The sequence below is a fragment of the Podospora bellae-mahoneyi genome, chromosome 4 (assembly GCF_035222275.1).
Source record: "Podospora bellae-mahoneyi strain CBS 112042 chromosome 4, whole genome shotgun sequence".
NCBI lineage: Eukaryota > Fungi > Ascomycota > Sordariomycetes > Sordariales > Podosporaceae > Podospora > Podospora bellae-mahoneyi.
In genome coordinates, this window is record NC_085883.1 from 2,957,948 (window position 1) to 2,977,683 (window position 19,736).

The 19,736-nt window shown below is 53.6% G+C and overlaps 6 protein-coding genes across 6 annotated transcripts; 5 read left to right on the forward strand and 1 right to left on the reverse strand.

Moving 5' to 3' along the window:
- Positions 1-83: 83 nt before the first annotated feature.
- SSN2 (mediator of RNA polymerase II transcription subunit 13) lies at positions 84-5,228 on the forward strand (the record flags this gene model as incomplete). Its single annotated transcript, XM_062878943.1, has 2 exons — positions 84-681; positions 747-5,228. Exons 1-2 carry the CDS (start codon positions 643-645, stop codon positions 5,226-5,228), a joined length of 4,521 nt encoding a protein of 1,506 aa, XP_062732589.1. The 5' UTR covers positions 84-642.
- Positions 5,229-5,592: 364 nt separating this feature from the next.
- MEU1 (S-methyl-5-thioadenosine phosphorylase) lies at positions 5,593-7,051 on the reverse strand. The gene is made up of 2 exons (XM_062878942.1): positions 6,678-7,051; positions 5,593-6,571 (listed from the first exon to the last, which is right to left on the reverse strand). The coding sequence occupies exons 1-2, from the start codon at positions 6,709-6,711 to the stop codon at positions 5,670-5,672; spliced, it is 936 nt and encodes a 311-aa protein (XP_062732590.1). The 5' UTR covers positions 6,712-7,051; the 3' UTR covers positions 5,593-5,669.
- QC761_406650 (uncharacterized protein) lies at positions 6,862-10,424 on the forward strand (the record flags this gene model as incomplete). Its single annotated transcript, XM_062878941.1, has 2 exons — positions 6,862-7,864; positions 7,924-10,424. The coding sequence occupies exons 1-2, from the start codon at positions 7,213-7,215 to the stop codon at positions 10,422-10,424; spliced, it is 3,153 nt and encodes a 1,050-aa protein (XP_062732591.1). The 5' UTR covers positions 6,862-7,212.
- Positions 10,425-10,610: 186 nt separating this feature from the next.
- On the forward strand, positions 10,611-12,605 carry QC761_406640 (uncharacterized protein; the record flags this gene model as incomplete). Its single annotated transcript, XM_062878940.1, has 5 exons — positions 10,611-11,095; positions 11,163-11,506; positions 11,548-11,570; positions 11,636-12,082; positions 12,105-12,605. The coding sequence occupies 5 exons, from the start codon at positions 10,611-10,613 to the stop codon at positions 12,603-12,605; spliced, it is 1,800 nt and encodes a 599-aa protein (XP_062732592.1).
- Positions 12,606-13,416: 811 nt separating this feature from the next.
- Positions 13,417-15,285, forward strand: QC761_406630 (uncharacterized protein; the record flags this gene model as incomplete). The annotated part of the gene is made up of 1 exon (XM_062878939.1): positions 13,417-15,285. The coding sequence occupies one exon, from the start codon at positions 13,417-13,419 to the stop codon at positions 15,283-15,285; it is 1,869 nt and encodes a 622-aa protein (XP_062732593.1).
- Positions 15,286-16,686: 1,401 nt separating this feature from the next.
- Positions 16,687-18,870, forward strand: NMA1 (Nicotinamide/nicotinic acid mononucleotide adenylyltransferase 1; the record flags this gene model as incomplete). The annotated part of the gene is made up of 4 exons (XM_062878938.1): positions 16,687-17,335; positions 17,405-17,945; positions 17,996-18,068; positions 18,124-18,870. The coding sequence occupies 4 exons, from the start codon at positions 16,687-16,689 to the stop codon at positions 18,238-18,240; spliced, it is 1,380 nt and encodes a 459-aa protein (XP_062732594.1). The 3' UTR covers positions 18,241-18,870.
- Between the last annotated feature and the right edge of the window lie 866 nt (positions 18,871-19,736).

Sequence of the window (19,736 nt, forward strand, 5' to 3'; positions counted from 1 at the left end):
AGGCTCGGTGGGGCAGTGGGCTTGGCGCAGCTAGTCCCTCTCCGCCATATCGGGTACGGGGGACCTGTGCAGCATCTGTACAACGACGCAAGAACAGCCTGAAGTTGCACCAGGCCCTCCGACACCAGCGCCCTCTCTCAACCTCATCGCATCGAGGCCCCGATCGATTTCATCGCGAACACCCTTCTGGGATACCGCCCCGAGCTATACTGCAATACCACCTCGAATTGGCCCGCAACAGGACCCGTGTTGCCACGCGCCGCCCGTCAACTGATTCGAGAACCGAGACCACGAAACCTCATTTGCGCAATCTGCACCTTTTCATGTCTCTGGCCACGAGGAGCCCGTGATTCGCGGAAACGCCCTCAACATCCCGGGCCTCCTCCGCTGCTGCCATGGAGCTCGGCACTCCGTCACATAGAGCACCAAGTCATCCATCGAAACTGTCTCCCGCTGCTGCCCCCGGGAGACCACACCGTCCCATACTGCCCGACAACACCCTCGCACCGCCCATTCTCGTCGCTTGATCCGGATGGTGCTTTCTGCGCATGTCCCGGCTTACCACACGACCGCTTCTCCGACGTCAGCCTTGGGTGGACGCTGCTCCCCCTGTGACGCGACGCCTTGCGCGACACCACCGATATGGAGGCTGGGGACTATGACACCAATACTCTGTTAATTGTAAGAACGCCGCGCATACCCGTTTGGCCCCCCGATGCTATGCTAACATGTCGGACCTATCTTAGAACAACCTCTCTGCCGTTTCTTATCGTATCTATGAACCCATTGCGTCCCACGCTTACACTTTTAATGCCTCCGATGTCCACGATGCGCTGCGCAACGATGGCCACCTGGTATATATGGACAGTGTCCGCCATGGAATTTGGTGCTTCTACCTCTCCACCGCCGACCCTGCCGTGAATCCAGAGTCGATTGGCCTTTTTGCGAGGATGGTCGTCTGCGGCTACACGTTGGGTCTTGTGGGAGAGGGCCACTTTAGGCCCGTTGATCTGTTCAAGAGTCGCATGTCGGGCGGGGATCCTATTAACACGCCGAGCAGCTCGTCTTCGGCCGGATTTGCCGCCGATATGGGGCTGCAAAGAGCCCAGTCTTTCAACATGCCGACACCAACAACGGTTGGAAATGTGGTTCTGGCTGACGTCAAGGGCTATGCTTCGGTGCCTATTCCCGAGATCCACCGATACTTCATGAAAGCTGCGTTAGAGTCCCTGACGACCTATTTCTGCCGACAAATAGGTGCCATCGCCCTGAACCCCCGTGCTGTCCTGCTTCCACCCGAGGCTCTAAATACGGACGATGCCGACCATGTCTCGGCCCTGGCGACCTTTCGGGTGTATTTGACCACCACTGGAACACTTGTTATCTCGCTCAATGTTTCCCTCTCCAAGAGCCTGGTTGCATGTTCACAGCCTTTTCAAGGTAGCATGATGCCTCCCAGTCCAATTCTAGCCGCCCCATTTGGACATTTTGGATCCTTGCAGGGCATTCTTGATACGGATAACCAGGGCACTGAAAATGGGTTCGTTCAGTCCCCAGATACCCAGATTGGCCGGTTAAGGTCTGGGTCAGGGGAAAGGTTTTCTCAGTGGAAGACGTTGGTCTGCGAAGTCTTGAAAATGCATGGCATGTCATCCAGCATCTTGAATGGATGCTCGTGGTTAAATGTCCACTTTTCGCAAAGGAAACCATACGAACAGCGAGGCGACGGAAAGAATACACCGCTCGTTAACTCGGGTCCAAATGCGCCATGGCCATCTGTTTTATGTTTTCGAAGAGCAAGGGTGGAGCCAGTGAGCGATGTCAACTTTGACAAGGCGGTGCCAGGGAATGCTGGAGAGCATGGTGATCCTCTGAGCATGGTGAAGAGTTGGTGTCAAGGGTTGTCTAAGCGAGAGGAGGATATGTCACAAAGAAAAAAGGAACGGGAAGCTGCGATTCTTCGTGAAAAAGCCGAAGTGGACGGGAGAAATATCCAGCTTAACGGTCACTCGCCAATGAACCCCCGGCGACCAAGTAACGCAGGACCAGCTCTAGCAGCAGCAGGCGTCATGTACCCGACACCGCCGGATGGAGTTCTTCAGCCAGGAGTTATGCCCTTGTTCGATGGGACAACGATCAGCCCAGCGAATCTCCCCCCCCAAAATGGGGTGGTCGATATGGAAGTAAATATACAACAGGATGTTTCAATGACGGATGGCTTTGGTGTTGGATGGGATGGTCAGGAGTCCAAACCTGAACCGACAACGGCTGGGTTCACAGACGAGCATATGTATGGCGATTTGGACGAGGATATGTTTGGAGGAAACGAACTCACGGATGCCGACTTCAGCTTCTTTGATCAGCCAGCGGATAATCTGGATCTAGACTCTCATCAAATGGACGGCACCGGGCCTTCTATGGACCTCCAGTTAACGAATAACACAGCGGTTCAAGAACCCGGACGAGCTACCCAAGGACCGAATAGTCGTCAACCAGGCCCTACAAATGCACAACCACAGTTTACGAAACCCGAACTTAAACACGCTCGCAGTATTCTCGCTGAGAGTCGACAGCAAATAAACGCCCAAAATTTTAATCATAATTCGGCAGTGGGTATCAAGAGGCAGACCAGTCCCTTTAACCCAGAAACTGTCTTCAAGAAAATCAAAGCCTCCCTTCAGCCAGTACCTCCCTCACGGGTGGCACCCAAAGGCGGTCCTCCGCGGCGCCGGAGCGTGTTTGAGAGGGTGGAATTCAACCCTGCCCTTTCACTTGATAGCGTCAAGTATCAAGCGAGCGGACCATTTACGTACCAGCCACCAACACTAAACAGCTATTTGCCGAACGAGGGCCCTCTAACCACCGGTCGCCTGCTCGGATCTGCCAAACAACGGCGAAACATCAAAGAGTTGTCGTTTGATCTGCTTGGCTTACAGAAGAGGATCAACGGTGCAGGTGCAAGTCCAGCCAAAAGAGACGAAGGACTCTCGGATGACGACGAAAGTAGTTTGGAATCGGATGATGATACGACAAGTAATGTCAGCGCACGCGCCTCTTCTCCAGCAAAGTCGAGTGTGCTGAGAAGGCGGCCTGACGATGATGTTATTTCCATGGCGGCTTCGTTCAAGGACCTGGAGAATTATGCCACCGACTCCCCCGGTTACTCTCCGAATGACATGATCCGCCTTTCCAACTCGGAAGTGCCAGAGTTGTCGCTGACGAGGTGGTTTGCAGACCCGGAGCCGGTGCCACTCCGTATATCTGTCTCGGACGATGATTTTATTACTGTTGCGCAGGTCCTTACCGAGCAAGCGGCGGGTGGGACTTTGAGGTTGGAGCCAGAAAGACCGTGTTCCGAGATCCGGGACACACGTCAGACGTTGGTAGATGCCATTCGGTACTCTATTCAGGGACTTCAACGGGCTTTGCCACGGGCACTGATGGGTGCGACTGAGTGCCATTTTCGGGCGTTTGCTGAGGTTCAGGATGTGCCATTATTGGTTCAGCCAGTCCAGCCACAGAGTCGGGTGCAAATGAGGCCGGCTGATCTAGGCAGGCCAACATTTCAAATACTGCCAGTACCCCATATTGAAGTCCGTCGCAATAATGGCCAGCTAGCGCTGTTACCTTCAGCACTTACCTTCTGGGAGAGCTTGGGTCTTGGTCCAGCGCAAGGTGCCAAAGATGTTGTCGCTGTGTGCGTGTTTCCACACGGAGAAGGCATGCGGGACAATGCTACCGTCTTCTTGGAGAGGATGAGAAGCATGTACGAGTTGATGAATTTTGGAAGTCATGCCAAGCTGCCCACGACGGCGAGTATTGGGGACGGGCTTGTCTCTGTCCCAATCGATCAGGGGTTTGTCTCTCCCGGTATGCATCTTTCCAGGCCTCACTCAATCTACACCGACCACATGGCCAACTTGGCCCTATCACTCGCCAACGTGCCCATGACGGAGAAGAACTTTGTCGTGTATTTCGCATACAACCCGGAAAACCCGACGTCCATCGTGGATTCCTGCTGCGCCTTCCAGGAGTTATTTGAACATTACAAACGCTGCATGCTAGAGAGGAAAAAGCAGATCCTCAACGAACTCGTCCTCCAACTCATCCCGCTCGACCTCATTGCGTCGGATACCTCGATGGTTGTCTTACCAACGCCAGAGTGCATGCGCCTCTGCATCGAAACCTACGACCGCTGCACTCTATTCGGTGGCCTCATGCCCGCCCCGGCAATCATCCTCGAGAGCGCCCTGCCCAGGGAAGTCCCCTTTCGAATATCCCCCACTCCGTCCCCGGACGTCCTCCACGAAAACAGCCACATGCATGTCGCCTACGCGCAAAGCACAGACGAGCGCTGGGTGACGGCAGCGTGGACCGACCCCCGCGGCCAAAAGCAAATGACGGCCTCGTACTGCCTAGGCCGAAGGAACAAACCGCTAACCCGCCACATCAGCGAGGTGATATCAGAAATCTGGGAAACGACCTATGACCTCATCTCGTCGTGTAAAGTCTCGTGGAAAATCATCGTCACCAAGTCAGGCGTGATGGAACCCCAGGAAGCGGACTTGTGGATCGCAAAAAGTCAGGACGAGCACAGGGTTGTGACGAGCTTGACGCTCGTGGTGGTGGATGCGAACCCGAGCTTGCAGCTTGTGCCGCCGGTGGTGAGGGTGCCGCCTGCTGGGGTGCATGCCGCGTTTTATACCACGCCTGTGTCGACGCCGCAGCCGTTTTCGGTGCTGTCGCCTGAACAGGGGAACAATAACCCGCCTACGCCGACGGTTGTGAGTAGTAGTCATAATAACCCGGCGACGCCGAATGATAATACCAATAATGATGGTGGGCAGGGGGGGGATGGGAATGGGGTCGAGAGAACGGTGGTTGATGTTTGGGATAGTGTTTACTCTGTTGTTGTCGCGCATAGACTGAGCAATAGTCTGGGTTTGACCGAGATTAATCCTGCTTTGGCGAGCGGGTATTTGGTGAGGAGGAATGCGAGTAGAGGGGAGGATGTGCCTGGGGTGATGGAGGTGGGGTTGGTGTGGTGTGAACAGGTGAATGCCAGGGGGGTTGGGTATGAGGGGGTGCTGAGGGAGGTGATGGGGGAGTTTAGGGGGTTGGGGACGTTGGCGAGGGCGAGGGGGTGTATGACGGAGGAGAGGGATCTCAGGCCTTGGCATGTGGGTGTTGTTGAACGGGGGTGTAGGGTGTTGGGGTTGTTGATGTGATTTTTTTTATTTTTTATTTTTTATTTTTGGAGGGGGGGTGGGAACGAATCGAATGAAAATGTAGATATGTTTTGTATGGAGCGGACACTTTTCCCCTCATGTTTTGAAATGGCGGGGGTATGGATATGGGTTTTTGTAATTTGTTTTTCTCTGTTCATGAGATGCTAGGGGTTACGGGACAAAGTGTGCGTGCATTGTTTGTTTTATCTTTTTTGTGTAGCGAGAAAGAAAGAGGGGGGTAGATGTGTTGGAATGCATGAATGGATACCATGTGTAGGATATATAGCCTACAATTTGTCTATAACAATGAATAAGTGGATAGCATTGGTTCAGAGTGTCTATTCCCTACCCTCTACGGGTACCCATCTATCAAACGCCCTTGCTTTCTATCTCGAAACAAGAAAATGCCCACCCATCTATCCCAAATACTGACATCACCCCTTAATTCTCCCAAAAACCCGGAAACAAAAATTCGACCCTCTTCATCGCCTCGGAATCCCTCCCCTCAGGCTTGGTCATGAACTTGACCGCCCCCTGCGCGCTCCCCTCCCAGTGCTTCGCCAGCACCAAAGCGCTATTCTCCTGCTTGCACAGCTCATCCAGCACCGCACCAACAAGATGCTTGGCGTTCTCGCTGTTGGCAGCCATATACTTCATCACCATGGCCACATCCACATCCTCCCCCTCGGTGTTCCTCCAGCAGTCGTAATCAGTAGCCATGCAGATCATCTGATAGGCCAGCTCGGCCTCCCTCGCGAGCTTGGCCTCGGGAAGCGCGCTCATGTTGATGACGGAACCGCCCCAGGAGCGGTACATGTTGCTCTCGGCCCTGGTGCTGAACTGGGGGCCCTCCATGCAGACGACCGTCCCCTCCTTGTGGAGAACCACCCCGTCGCCCTTCATGGCCGCGGCGCACTTCTGGACGATGGCCGAGAGCTTCGCGTCGAAGGGGTCGGCGAAGCCGACGTGGCCGACTACGCCGCCTTCGAAAAAGGTAAAGGGACGGATGCCCTTGGTGCGGTCGATGATTTGGTCGGGGACGACAAAATCCATGGGCTTGATGTGCTCTTGGAGGGAGCCGACGGCGGAGAAGGCGATGATGGAGCGGACGCCGAGGGAGCGGAGGGCGGCGATGTTGGCACGGGCGGGGACCTCGTGGGGGGCGATTTGGTGGTGGGCGCCGTGGCGGGCGAGGAAGGCGATGGGGACGCCCGAGTGCTCGATGATGAGGATGGGGGAGGAGGGGGCGCCCCAGGGGGTAGTGGGGGTTACGGAGGCGATGGGGACGAAGCCTGGGATTTGGGAGAGGCCGGTTCCGCCGATAACGGCGATGTGGACGGGCCCTGGGGGGAGGTGGTTATGTTAGTGATTATCATGCCATAAGAGGTCTATAAGGGGGGAGAATTGGACGAGGCGCATCGTCTGTCGCATTGGAGGGAGGGTACATACGGTCAAAGGTGGTGGGGAGGGCTGAGACGGTCATGATGGGCGGATAGGGGCGATTGGGCGATGGGTAGACAATCTGGGAAAATGAAGAGAGTTAAGGGAACAGAACCACAACGCTTCCAAGTGCAAAACAAGAATGCGCGCGAGATATCTGGTATTTGTAAGACCAGCACTGAGCCGAAGACACCCTGCCTGCTCTGACAATTTATGGCGGGGCTCTCGATGCGAATTTTACCCCGCCGTTGGAGAGACGTTGCGATTGACGGGGATTCGACAGGGGCTATTATGTGACGCTAGACTCGGAGGGGTTTAGCGCAGAAGGTCGATTTCGAGCAACGGCCAAAGGTTGGGCGGTTGATCGACTCTCTTTAACTTTGATCTCATATTACAGTTTGTCAGCTTGTTCCCTTTCTTTCCCTTCATCGGTTCAACGTGGTGCTACTGTACGTGTACGGCTAGGGTCAAACCATCGATTCAATCAAGTTTCACAAGCTTCAAAAAACTGTTGCCTCGACTGGGCCATCCATCTCCATCAACCATGACAGGAGCCGAGGCCGCAAACATAGCGGCAAACTCACCACCACCACCACCACCACCTCTCGAGCTCGAACCATTACCTAGAAACAGTAATGGACGCCGGCCACTCAGCATCGAGGAGGTGTGCTTCACCTCGGCCATGACCTGCTTCGAGGGGTTGCTAAAGTTGGACCCCGCCATTGGTACAAGAACCATGTTCTATGTCACCAAGTTCATTTCACGGACTCTGGAAAAAACACATGCCCTCAAGGATGTCAGGGAAAATCTGTCAAAAAGCGTCGAGGTCTGGATATGGTTAACCAGAGACTTTGCCGCTGCCATCCCCAGTTTAACAACCCGTTCCATCGGACCTCTGGCCAGCTTGAATGATCCAGACAAGGGCGTCACGGCTCAGGAAAGCACAACTTTGATCACCAAAAATTATCAATCTTTGAGGGACGATCTTCAGCTGTTGATCAAGTTGATGCACATTGCTAGAAACCTCCTGGTTGTGCCCGAGCCTGAGATCCCCCAAGATTTATGTGCTGCGGCCCAGTTCGACCAGATGCTCTACCAAACCATCATTCTTTGTGTTAATGTCACAAGTAAGGCTTACGACGGCGATATTCTGGAAGAGGGTGCCAGGCTGAAGTTGAGCGAGATCACCGAGCTGTGTAAGTCCTCTAACCCCAAGTCCTGTAGCTACGGATACCATCACTAACTTCAAAGACAGATAAGAAACTGCTGGTTACGTGTCTTCAACAAGCCCACAACTGGATTGCCAAAAATGACAGAAACAAAATGTCGTTCTGGTCGACTGTTCTTTTCGATGAGGACGCCATGGAAGATAGCAGCCTGTATGGAGAGGGAGAGTTCCGGCCTGATGTCGCCAAAACGGAGGTGCAAAACTGGTATGAGCGCAATTCCGAGTTTTGCCCCAAAGCTCGCCAACTCCTCGTTGAATACGAGGAGACGGTAGCACGTCATGGCATCCCTCCAGGACATTTACCATGCATCTCACCACTGGCCTGGAACTGGCTGCCCGAAGGCTCGGTGAGGGCCCGTGCGGACAAGGCATCAGAGAACACCAAGATCACGCCGCAATGGGTAGAGGACGAGCCCGACAAGTTCACCCAAGACCAGCGTTATGGACGCGTGTCACGAGAGGTGGATGTCTGGTGGCTCAAGATCCGCGATCCCAACTACGAAAGCTGGGTGGTTCCGATGCCAACGGTCGAGTTTGCCCAGCAGAGAACAGAAAACTGCAAGGCCAATCTCGTCAACCGGTACGCGCATGCCTACAGGACAGAAGAGCACGAGGTTGAGGACTCGGTGCACTCTGCTGAAGGAAACCCACCACCTGAGGGATCGGGAGAGCAAGATGCCAAGGAGGGTGGCCATTACGCTCATGACTATAATGACGACATGATCGAAGAGGAAGACATTGACGATGACGAGTCTTACGGGGAAGGTCCCATGAGTGGCCTCCTCACCGAGGTGCCCAACATTTTGGATCCCAAGCAGATCGAAGCCCTCCACATGATTGTCAAGTCGTGTATTCTCGACAATGCCGGTCTTGCACTTAGTAACGCGGGGGAAAATCTGCAAAAGACCAGGTGCAGAATGTTTCTTGCGCTGGAATGCGGACGGAGTTTGCTTCGGGAAATACTCGTCTTCATTGCCGTGTGGGAGAAGTCGGAGCAATCACTCATTTTCCAGCTCACGACGCAGATTGTGGAAGCGATTCACCATAGTGCCCTGATCCCCTACGCCTGGCAGTCGTTGAGAATACCAAAGGATATAATCTCACCCGCTCAGACAGTCTTGCTGCGGCTGGTCAACAACATGTTCCGGGCTCGGAATGCCGATCCACCAAAGGCAGAGTCGAAGGAGCATCTTCGAGATGTCAAGCTTTTGCATTTCCTGTTTATTCAGTTCCGTAGTCGGATTGTACCCGAGTGCGCTGCCTTGATGCATCTTCAGGCGCAGATCAGGAACGAGTTGTGTGATCCGTCGGATTTCCCCGTCGACAGCTGGGATATGGAGCGTGCAAAGGATGGGCTGACGCAATTTTTGGAACTCTTGTCAACGGTCAATGAGCTGCAGGAGACGAGGCATTATCTTATCGAGTGGGAGGCGGCTTACGAGCTGATCGTGTTGCTCAAGGGGCTTGAGGCTGGTGTAGAAAAGGCAACCATGGTTCAGCCAGTGCCTGCCCGTTCTGCCCAACGCCAGCAGCATGATACCCCCGACCATGACGATCACGGTTACGACTCGGAGGACCACCCTCTCGCTCCCCCTCCCCCACTTCAGGAGCCAGCACACAAGTTCCCCTGGGCTGGCATAAAAGGCCAGATCCTCCATATTCTGGCCGGTCTGCTCCAACCACCCAACGGGCGAAACGGTCCCGGCAACCCGGAGGTCCAAGACCAAATCCTCCGCCACAACGGTCTCGTCCCCCTACTCAACTGCTGCGTCTACGACGACCACAACCGGTTCGCGAGAGAGCGGGTTCAGATCTGTCTCAAGTGGTTGATGGACGGCTCCAACGCGGCTAACAAATTCCTGAGGGATCTGGTGGCCATGAACCCCCAGCCTAGCCCACAACAACTCGCGCAACAGGCGGCTCAACAGGGTCTTAGGGTAGACGGTCTGCCATCAGATGTTAGAGTTCGCACCCGGGGGGCGCAAGATGAAGCCGCTCCTCCTCCGAGACCTAACCTGAGCGCTGTTCACGCCCCCTCAAGCAGGTCCCTGCCTCCCCTGGTAGCGACGAATGCTGGGCCGGGAATTTCAGGGGGCCCTCCTCCTCCGCCGCCACCGGGACATGTACCTGTCACGGCGGTGTTGGAGGTGGAGGTGGATGAGAATGGGGAGATTGATAGGGATACGCTGAAGGAACATATACTGCCTCCGATCAGGGGGGGTGGTGGTCAACAAGGGGAGAGGAATAGGTCAGAGGAGTTGTTGAGGAATATTATGACTTTGGCGGATGAGCAGGCTGCTGCTGCTGCTGTTGCGGCAGGGGCGGGGGTGGGGGTGGTGGAAGGTGGAGTGACGGGGGGAAATAATAATACTCATCCGAGGAATCGGTCGGAGGAGTTGTTGAGGGATATTATCAGTTTGGCGGATGAGGCGGCGAGGTTGGCGATGAATAGTCGGCCTGGGGGGGATGGGGAGGGGGATGAGACGGAGGAGGAGGAGGAGGTGGTGGAGGAGGAGGAGTTTATGTGAAGCCGTCTTAAAAGGCAGATATAGATTATACCGGCAAATAGAAAACGAACATTGGGGCCGGACGGAGTTGGAAGGGTTAAAAGCATTGCAGGCGTCTGTTTTTCTCGCGGATTTTAGAGAATATCAAATTCGGAAGGGTGATTACATCCGCGCAGTCTATATCAGGGTGATAATATCGTGCGGACCATGCCCGTCTGTCACTGGAATCCAGCGCTTATCCCTATCTGTCTGGTCGAGCCAGGTAAGCACCATGAATCTGCTACATATCTACCCCGCGGCACCTTGGTACCTTTGTTCAGACGACAGTTCCAATTCACCTACACAGTCAGCCAGCAACAACAATGCAACATGGACGAAGCTGCGCCTCCATCCAAAAAGGCGGCGAAAAAGGCCGAAGCCAAGGCCAGAAAGGAGGCATTGAAAGTACAGCGCGCCGATGCACGCCAGGCACCTTCCTCTGCTGTCGAACTTGATGACCCTGCCAAGGGCTTTTATGGACAAGCTCCTACCACGCCCATCATCTTTTCGTCCAGTGCCGAAGACATCAGTCTTCGGAACTTTAGCAATAGAAATGTAGAAGGCAAAACTATCATTCTCAGAGCATGGCTCCAAACCTCCCGGACTCAGAGTGCGAAGATGGCCTTTGTTAAACTACGGGAAGAAGGCAACTGGTATGTGATGGCAGATCACCATCCTTCTCTTCAGTGTCCATAACCTAACTTTCTTCCATTGAATCAGGACGATTCAGGGTGTCGTGACGGCCACATCGGAGCCCCCCGAGCAGGAGCCACCCATCGTCAGCCGACCGATGGTGAGGTGGATCGCTGGAATCAATCCTGAGAGCTTCGTGGTGGTTGAGGCCGAGGTACAGCGACCGATCGAGCCTGTCAAGCGCTGCCGGGTGTCGAACTTTGAGCTTCGGATCACTAGATGCTATTTGCTGGCACCAGCACCGGCTATTCTGGGCATGACACTGGCCGCCGCCAACCGACCAGTTGTTGACTTCAATGATGAAGCTATCGGGGCAAAAGCTGGTGTCAGAGAGGAAGAAGAGACCGATAAGGAGGGGCCCCCAGCCGCAAGTATGCTTGTGCAATGGACAAAATCGCCATGCACAAACGAGCCCCGGTTCAACAGGCCATTGCGGTAAGGTCGTATCAGTTCTCTGCACAGTGATCTTCTTGTTACTAAACCAGTCTTTTTCCTGCCAGGGCATCCGCATGGAAATGAAACATCAGTTTCGGTCATACCTCAAGGCTCGGGTTTTCAAGGAATTCGAACCACCCTCTCTGATTGGCGCAACATCTGAAGGTGGCAGCAGTGTTTTCCGTATGCGGTATTTTGCCCAGGAGGCCTTCCTTGCTCAGTCGCCGCAGTTCTACAAACAATTCGAGATTGCTGGGGGTAGAAAACGCGTGTTCAGCATCGCACCAGTTTTCCGCGCCGGGAATTCCAACACTTCCCGTCACATGACTGAATTTACGGGCCTCGATCTCGAAATGGAAATTCGTAACGACTACAGCGATGTTCTCTATCTTTTGGAAGGGGTTCTTCTTTATATATTCCGCCAAGTCCACCGGATTTTCAAGGACGAGATTGAACTCGTCCGCTCCGTCTACCGGTCTAGCGAGATACTTTTGCCCGAACCTGGCCAGGAGGTTGGCCTAACCGTTTACACAGGCTCAACAACTTCTTCGCGAGGAAGGGCCGGCGGAGTTCCGTCATGTGCGCGATGACGACGATATGAGTACACCACAGGAGAAGGCACTCGGCGCCTTGGTGAGGCAGAAGTTCAATACGGACTTTTACGTCGTCGACAAGTTTCCCGAAACTGCCAGGCCGTTCTACGCAAAGCTGGACGACACGGCAGCGGCAGGCTCAGCTGAAGGTGCTGTCAAGGTCACGAATGCGTTCGACATGTTTCTGCGAGGACAGGAGATCCTCTCTGGTGGGCAGCGCACCAACCATCCGGACGAGCTGGAGGCCCGCATCAGGGCTAAAGGTATTGATCCCGCGAGTCCTGATATCGATGGTTATGTTCAGGTGTTCCGCCAGGTTGGTGTGCCGCCCCATGGCGGTGGCGGTATTGGCCTTGACCGCATCGTTGCGTGGTACCTGGGCCTTCCGAGCGTTCACCTCGCGGCTTACTATCCGAGGACTCCGCGAAGACTGTTGCCATGAACGGCTGGCCTAAAGTGGGATATTTTGTTTTGTGGTCTATGTTTGAAAGTATTGAGCCAATGGTGTTCCTAAGCCATCGATCCAAAGCCAGTGTTTCATCTACAGGCTTGCCAGGTTAAAGATGAGGTATGACCCAAGACCGACAATAGATGTGCTCGAATATGATCAAATGTCATTGTTGTGCTTCTGATATGATTTCTGGGATGCAAAGCGGCCATCAGCCACCTCTCAGCAAAAGTCTCGGTCCAGACCAGATCAGTTCACTTATCGCCCTGCACATCAGCCATCATCACCACACGAGGTTGATGTACACGCTACGAAAGAAATCACTGAGCCCAGAGCAGGGTCCAGGAAATAACCGACAGCGAAGGCGAAAGGCAACGCCGGAAGCTGCCCTGGAAATTTGGCCGCGGTGGGGGTTCAAAATGAGGGGTGACGTTGACCTGGCCGGACTTTGTTCCGCTGTCTCGTGGGTTGGGGTAGGCGCGCCCTTGAACTAACAAGGCCCGATTTGTCAGACCGCGCCATGCCTTCCAGCTTGGTACCACAACAGCTTACCAAATGCAACAAAGTCAGAAGAATTCATACAAAATCAGACAGGTAGCTGCCTAAATTATTGAACTCGATCCATATCTATCTCGTGATCATTCAACATATATGTTGTTTTAATGCTTTCAGGCTGTTTTGCTTGACCACCTCCTCTTGCATCGTGCCAACCATACTAGGACTCTCCCCTGAATCCTTAGCTTTCGATTTCCTGAACAAAGCTGGAATCGTCGCAGGTACCTCGAGTTTTGAATATCTCATCAGAATGGCGACGTTCCACGAACAAGTCAAGGGTTGGCATGAAGGCGAGCGAGCAATCCATACGCTGCTCAAGGTGCCTACCTCGAGCAGAGAGAATCCTACCAATGTTGGCCTTTCCTGGTCTCATGGCGACCGAGTCAGCGCTTCACCCCTTGTTGCCATTGGGACAGTAGATGAGCAAGGTCGTCCGTGGACTTCCATCTGGGGTGGTGAGCGCAACTTTGCACAACAGATCAGCCATGACAGGCTTGCTATGGCAAGTCTTGTCGACAAATGCCACGACCCCGTCGTCAAATCGCTCGGCTTAGATCGTCTTGCGGATGGTGAAGTGGGCCAGACATCTGGAGACAAAGCTATCAGTGCTTTGAGTATTGATCTGGAGTCTCGAGATCGGGTCAAGTTGGCTGGGAAGGTGGTTGTTGGGGCACTTGTAGGAAGGCCGAATGACGAGGCTGTCTCCCAAGTGCAGCTTGCTTTCCAAGTCGAAGAGAGCCTTGGAAATTGCCCTAAATATCTCAACAAAAAGGTCATCTGGGCTCATCTTCCCTCCCCACAGCTAGTCTCATCATCACTCCCGTTACCTGAGGAGGCTATTTCGTTGCTTGCCAAAGCAGATCTATTCTTTCTGTCTTCCACCAACGGCCAAACGATGGACACAAACCACCGAGGCGGTCCACCTGGCTTCATGAGAGTCATCAGCAACACCGATCCATCACCGGGAGGTGACAATTGTGCAGTGCTCATCTACCCCGAATACTCCGGCAACCGCCTCTATCAAACCCTCGGAAACCTCCACACCAACCCCCGGATCGGTCTCGCCATCCCCGATTTCGACACATCGGATGTCCTGTACCTAACAGGCACAACGGAACTTCTCGTCGGTGACACAGCAGCCGCCTACCTACCACACACAAAACTCGCAGTCAAAATCACAGTCCGCTCTGCCATTTTCGTCAAGGATGGCCTCCCTTTCCGAGGAACACCCGGTGAATTTAGCCCATATAACCCACCTCTTCGTAAACTCACCACCGAGGCCCCTGCTCCTCTGTCGGCCTCCAAACCAACCGCCACAGCTACTCTTGTTGGCAAAACGTCATTGTCACCTACCGTATCCCGCTTTACATTCTCTCTTGCCTTCAACAACCCTAAGGAAAAGAGGCTGTGGAACCCAGGGCAGCACATCACCCTCGACTTTGGCGGCGAGCTGGACAATGGCTGGGCGCATATGAAGAATTCTGATCCGCAGTCACTCAACGATGATTATGTCCGGACCTTCACCATTTCTAACAGCCCTCCGTCCAACGCGGAACAGGAGATCAAGTTCGAAATCACGGCAAGAATACATGGACCTGTCACGGGTTTTCTGTGGGGGTATCACATCTCCCCTCGTGCAGCACGTTTAGAAATCCCGGTGCTGGGGTTTGGTGGTGAGGAGAACTTCAGGCTGATAGGCACGGGAAAAGAGAAGCAGAAGGTGTTTGTAGCTGGCGGGGTAGGGATCACGCCTTTCTTGGGGCAGGTTCATGAGATCGCTGCCACTGATCACGAGGTGAAATTGATATGGAGTTTGAGGGCCGACGACCTGCCATTTGCGAGGGACGTCCTGGGCAGGAACGAGGGTATCAAGCAAGTGAAGGTGAGACTTTTTCTCACTGGGGGCTGCGGTGAATCTGGGAAGGTGGAGATAGCGAAAATCAAGGGGTTGGAGGGGGTGAAGGTTGAGATGAGGAGGCTGACCAAGAAAGATGTTCAGGGGGACTGGTTTGATAAGGAGAGGAAAAAGTATTTCTTGTGTGCTGGGGTGGGGATGATGAAGGTTTTGAGGGGGTGGTTGGAGGGGGAGGAGGTTGTTAGTGAGAGTTTTGAGTATTGATTGTTTTTGAGGTTGTTCAGGGGTTGTTCAGGGGTAGTGTTTTGGCTGGCGAGTCGACATGGGGACACGCGGCCATGACCCAGCAACCATGTCTCACAGGGACTGGGCACTGTCCGTCGCACAGTACGTAATCGAGGGCGAAATCCAACCAGACACCTGTGCCACGACGGTGAGGGCGATGAAACATAGAGGATCACGAGCATGAATAGCAGCAGTTTATCTTCACGGACAGCTTGGCGTCGTCGTTTTGCGATACCATCGCCACTGATGTCTCAGCAGATCCCCAGCGGACAGGTGCCTTTGACGTCAGGTGGGGTGGCTCAGCTTCGCCCCGCATTTTTGGGGGTGCTCAGACCTCGTCAAAACTACCCCAACCAGTGGTGTGCTTCCGAAGACGGGGCTTTGAAGAGACTCACTCAGCCAGCCGTTGAAGAAGAGCTACGATGATGAGTCTTCGAGACAGCTTACGTGGGGTATGAACCGACTGGCGGTGATTTTCTAGTAACACCAATTGAATTGTGACTTATTCGGACTTTTTCGTTGAGAGTGCGAGCCACCCAGGTGTTTTGAGTCACTCGACCATTCATTGATTTGAGTCTCGGTTTTGGTTTTCCAGGCTTTCAGGCAGCAGCAACAGGCAGCCTACCTATGGGTACGAACCGGAGTTGGAACCGGAAGTAAAAGTTCTTTGAAGCTCGGATCCCCTAGCCCAGCACTTGTTACTCATAGATTTACAAAGCAATATCTTGATGCAACCCGTGAAGCGAATTGGAGTCGTCAAAATTTGCGGGGTGGTCCATTCTGCTGCTACAGGCGGCCTGAGGAGGGCTCTAGGCCTGGGAAAGAACAATGCGGCAAGCCGTCAAGGTCATTCGATCGGTATCTTCTAAGTAAGACATGATACTGTTGCCTTACACAAACAACGTCAACTTAGAACCCCTAGAACCTAAAATCAGCCTACCTCACGATAATCTATATATTTTCCGGGCCAGCCGTTGGCTCGAGTTCCCTTCTTCCCCCCCCCCCCCACGGGAGCTGCGTTACAGTACATGCGGCAGCTGTCTTCTTACACACCATCGTGCATGTGGCTGGGTCCCCCGCAGGACGGCCAGTCATCCCAAAACCAACAGCCAAATCCCGAGTGACAAGGCCATCAAGCCGAGCTGGACGCGAGACACCGGGAAAACAAGACGAAAAAGAACAGACTGACACCAACCATTGCGCGAGTTTAAAAGTGGGTTGCGTCTTTTAGCTTTGCTCCTCCAGCGCCCATCCCCGACAGCGGCACTCGCCAGCCAAGACACAGCGCCCAGGCAAAACTTTGTCCATCTCCGTCCAGGTACCCGTGGGCCCCCCCGCGTGAGAGCTCCTCTTAATAAGTAAAAAGAAGGGACTCCGCCCATGCCCCCCGATCGACTCCTCTACAACTCCTCTCTTTTGCGCCCGCCCACTGTCAAAAAGTTCCGATTCCTGCGCCGATCTGCGAATTCCCCAGGAATCCTGTATAAAACACACCGGCCCGATTCCGAACACAATCTGAATCTCGATCGCTCCCTTCCCCGCCAACAATTCCGAGGTTACGGTTCGGCTTTCCTCTGCCGACAAGAGATCTCGAGTGCCCCGCATTCATCCACCACCGGCAGAGCCTCTGCCATCTGCCATCTGCCTGGCCTCCCTCCAAACCCTTCCCCGAGAACACTTTCCGCTGCCGGCATGGATCCCGCCATCATCGCCGCCCGCGACAATGTCATTCGCGCAGAGGTTGCAGAGCGCGAGGCCGAATGTATCCTCATGGCCGCCCGCGAGAACCTCCTCGAGGCCCGCGAACATGCTCTCCGACTCGAGCTCGAAGCGTCTGCCGCCAACCAGGCGCAAACCATGTTCAACACCTTGACTTCGCACAACACCACCGCTTCAGGCACGGCGACGCCCGTGGCCGTCTCGGGCGTCCCGACAGAGGCCTACACATTCCCAGTCGACAAGCTAAGGCGCCGACAAACCCGACCAGGCAAGACGCCATTGATCTTGGTGGCCTGCGGGTCGTTTTCTCGTCAGTTGGACCCTTTGAGAGTCTTGTAAGGAATGTTTGAGGGTTTTGCTAACACTGGGCACGGGACAGCCATCACCTTTCTCCACATGCGCATGTTCGAGATGGCCTCGGACTTTGTACGCTTCAACACAGACTTTGAAGTTTGCGCCGGATACCTGTCGCCCGTCAGTGACGCATACAAGAAGGCGGGTCTTGCGCCGGGCCGTCACCGAGTCGAGATGTGCTCGCGCGCGATTGAAAGTTCGCCGTGGCTGATGGTCGACCCTTTTGAGACGGTGAACTGCAACGAAAAGGGCGAACCGGAATATGTGCCTACTGCCAAAGTGCTGCGACACTTTGACCACGAGATCAACACGGTGCTGGGCGGCATCGAGGGCACCGACGGGAAGATGCACAAGGCCAAGATTGCGCTTCTGGCCGGAGCCGATCTGGTCATGTCCATGGGCGAGCCTGGTCTCTGGTCGCCAATCGACTTGGGCGTGATTCTCGGGCAGTATGGTGCCTTCATTGTGGAGCGCTCCGGGACGGATATCGAGTTGGCACTTTCGACCCTTAAGCAGTACGAGAATAACATCTGGGTTATTGGTCAAGTGATCCAGAACGATATCAGGTTTGTGGCACCTTCTTTCGTGACAGGACTGGTTTGCTAACTCTGAACAGTTCGACCAAAGTCCGTCTATTCTTGAAGAAGGACCTCAGCGTGCGGTATCTAATTCCAGATCCGGTTGTAGAGGTTTGTGCTGCCTGAAAACAGATGCTTTTGGGGCCATGTGCTGACTTGCTCCTAGTACATCAATGAGCACCACTTGTACCAAGAAGGGCCGCCAAAGGAGAAGCAGGAGAAGATCAATGGGTCAAAGGACCCAGGGCCCGAATCCTCCAATGGCAAGCTCATCAAGGGCTAAGTGAAGCCTTGGACAAGATCGACATGACAGGAAATGATGGTATACGGCTGGACAAAAAGACAAGCGTCACGACACGCCGAGACGACCAAACAACAGGCGCCAGATGCAGAGACTGCATCACATGCTCCTCCGCAAGAACAAGTACAGCGCAGAGCTAATGAATGATGATGGACAATGGCGCCGGGAGTTTTTCATGACATTTGGCGTGGGGAACTGTCTTGCCCACTAGCGAAGGAAAAGGGGATACACAAACACCAAGCAAGCAAGCGACTAGCGAGGGAGTTCAGTGCCGGGGTTTACAGGAAGAGCGAAGGAAAGATCAAAGTAAGGGGGCGTTGGTGGGCAACATATTTGACAATATCATTTTACGGCGTTTATGATTATAATGGGAGGTGGGGAGGCGGCAAGCAATTCTTTTAAGAAAGGTGTAGAGGGATTGGGGAGGGTTTTTTATTCTTTGATTTCCTCTTTTGGATAGATTGGGGGAGGTTCTTTTTTTTTTTTTTTTTTGCTTTTAGTTTATGGCATGGTGTGATCCTCGCGCAACTTTGCGAGGGCAGTTAGATGAAGGGAAGCATTTTTGCATGAATTATGAGTATTTTGAAGAAGTATTTGAGCAGGGAAATATGATGTCATGTTGTGAAAACAAGGGTCCGGGTTCGTGTCTCTTGGGGGTTCTCGTGGCTGCAGCAAGGCGGTAGGTGAAAGTGAGCGGGAGGTATGCAAGAGCAAGTGGCTGAATACCGATGGCTTGGGTCAAGCTTCTGGTGTTAACACCTTTTATAAGTCTCTCGAGATTATGAAGCTTGGGGGGAAGAAAGATAGGAAGGTCAACACAGGTGAGCACAATGACAGGAAGGAGCCAACAGATTTTTGGTTCTAGTTGCTTTGAGATTTTTATACCACCAGCTTCCCCATCCCCATTGGAGGAGCCTAAATAACCAATAAATCTACGAATATCTCTATGTGCAGGCGTTCCAAAAGCTTTCCCCGCCCCCCTTCCCCAAGCCACATTTACATGCAAACCACCCCCCAGGCAGCTATATCCAAAAAGCTCTGTCTGTCGTTGTTCCCTAGATTGACTTTCGCTTCGCTGTCATGTCGAAAAAATAGCTCGCTCGCTCATAGCTCCCATCCCACACAAACAGGAGTGATTCCCTTAAACGCCAAACTCCATACATATCCTCAAAAATTTCAAGCCCATAGTAATGCAAAATGCTGCAAGATCCCAAAAAAAAAAATTGTAGCCACCCGCACATCATCTTTCCCATCATCCATTATCATTTCAACTCTTTTGACATTGTCGTTTCCCAGCGGCGGTGCGTGCACTTCATATTTTCCTCAACCCAACAGATCAAGGGCATTTTTCAGCCCCTTCACTCCTAGCGTCTCTTGAATGTTCGGTGCAGCAACGCACTATTTGCAGCACTCCAGGTTTAGTCCCTACTGCTCGTGGTGTCCGAGCTGGTCGTTACCGACCCTCGCACGTTGTCTCG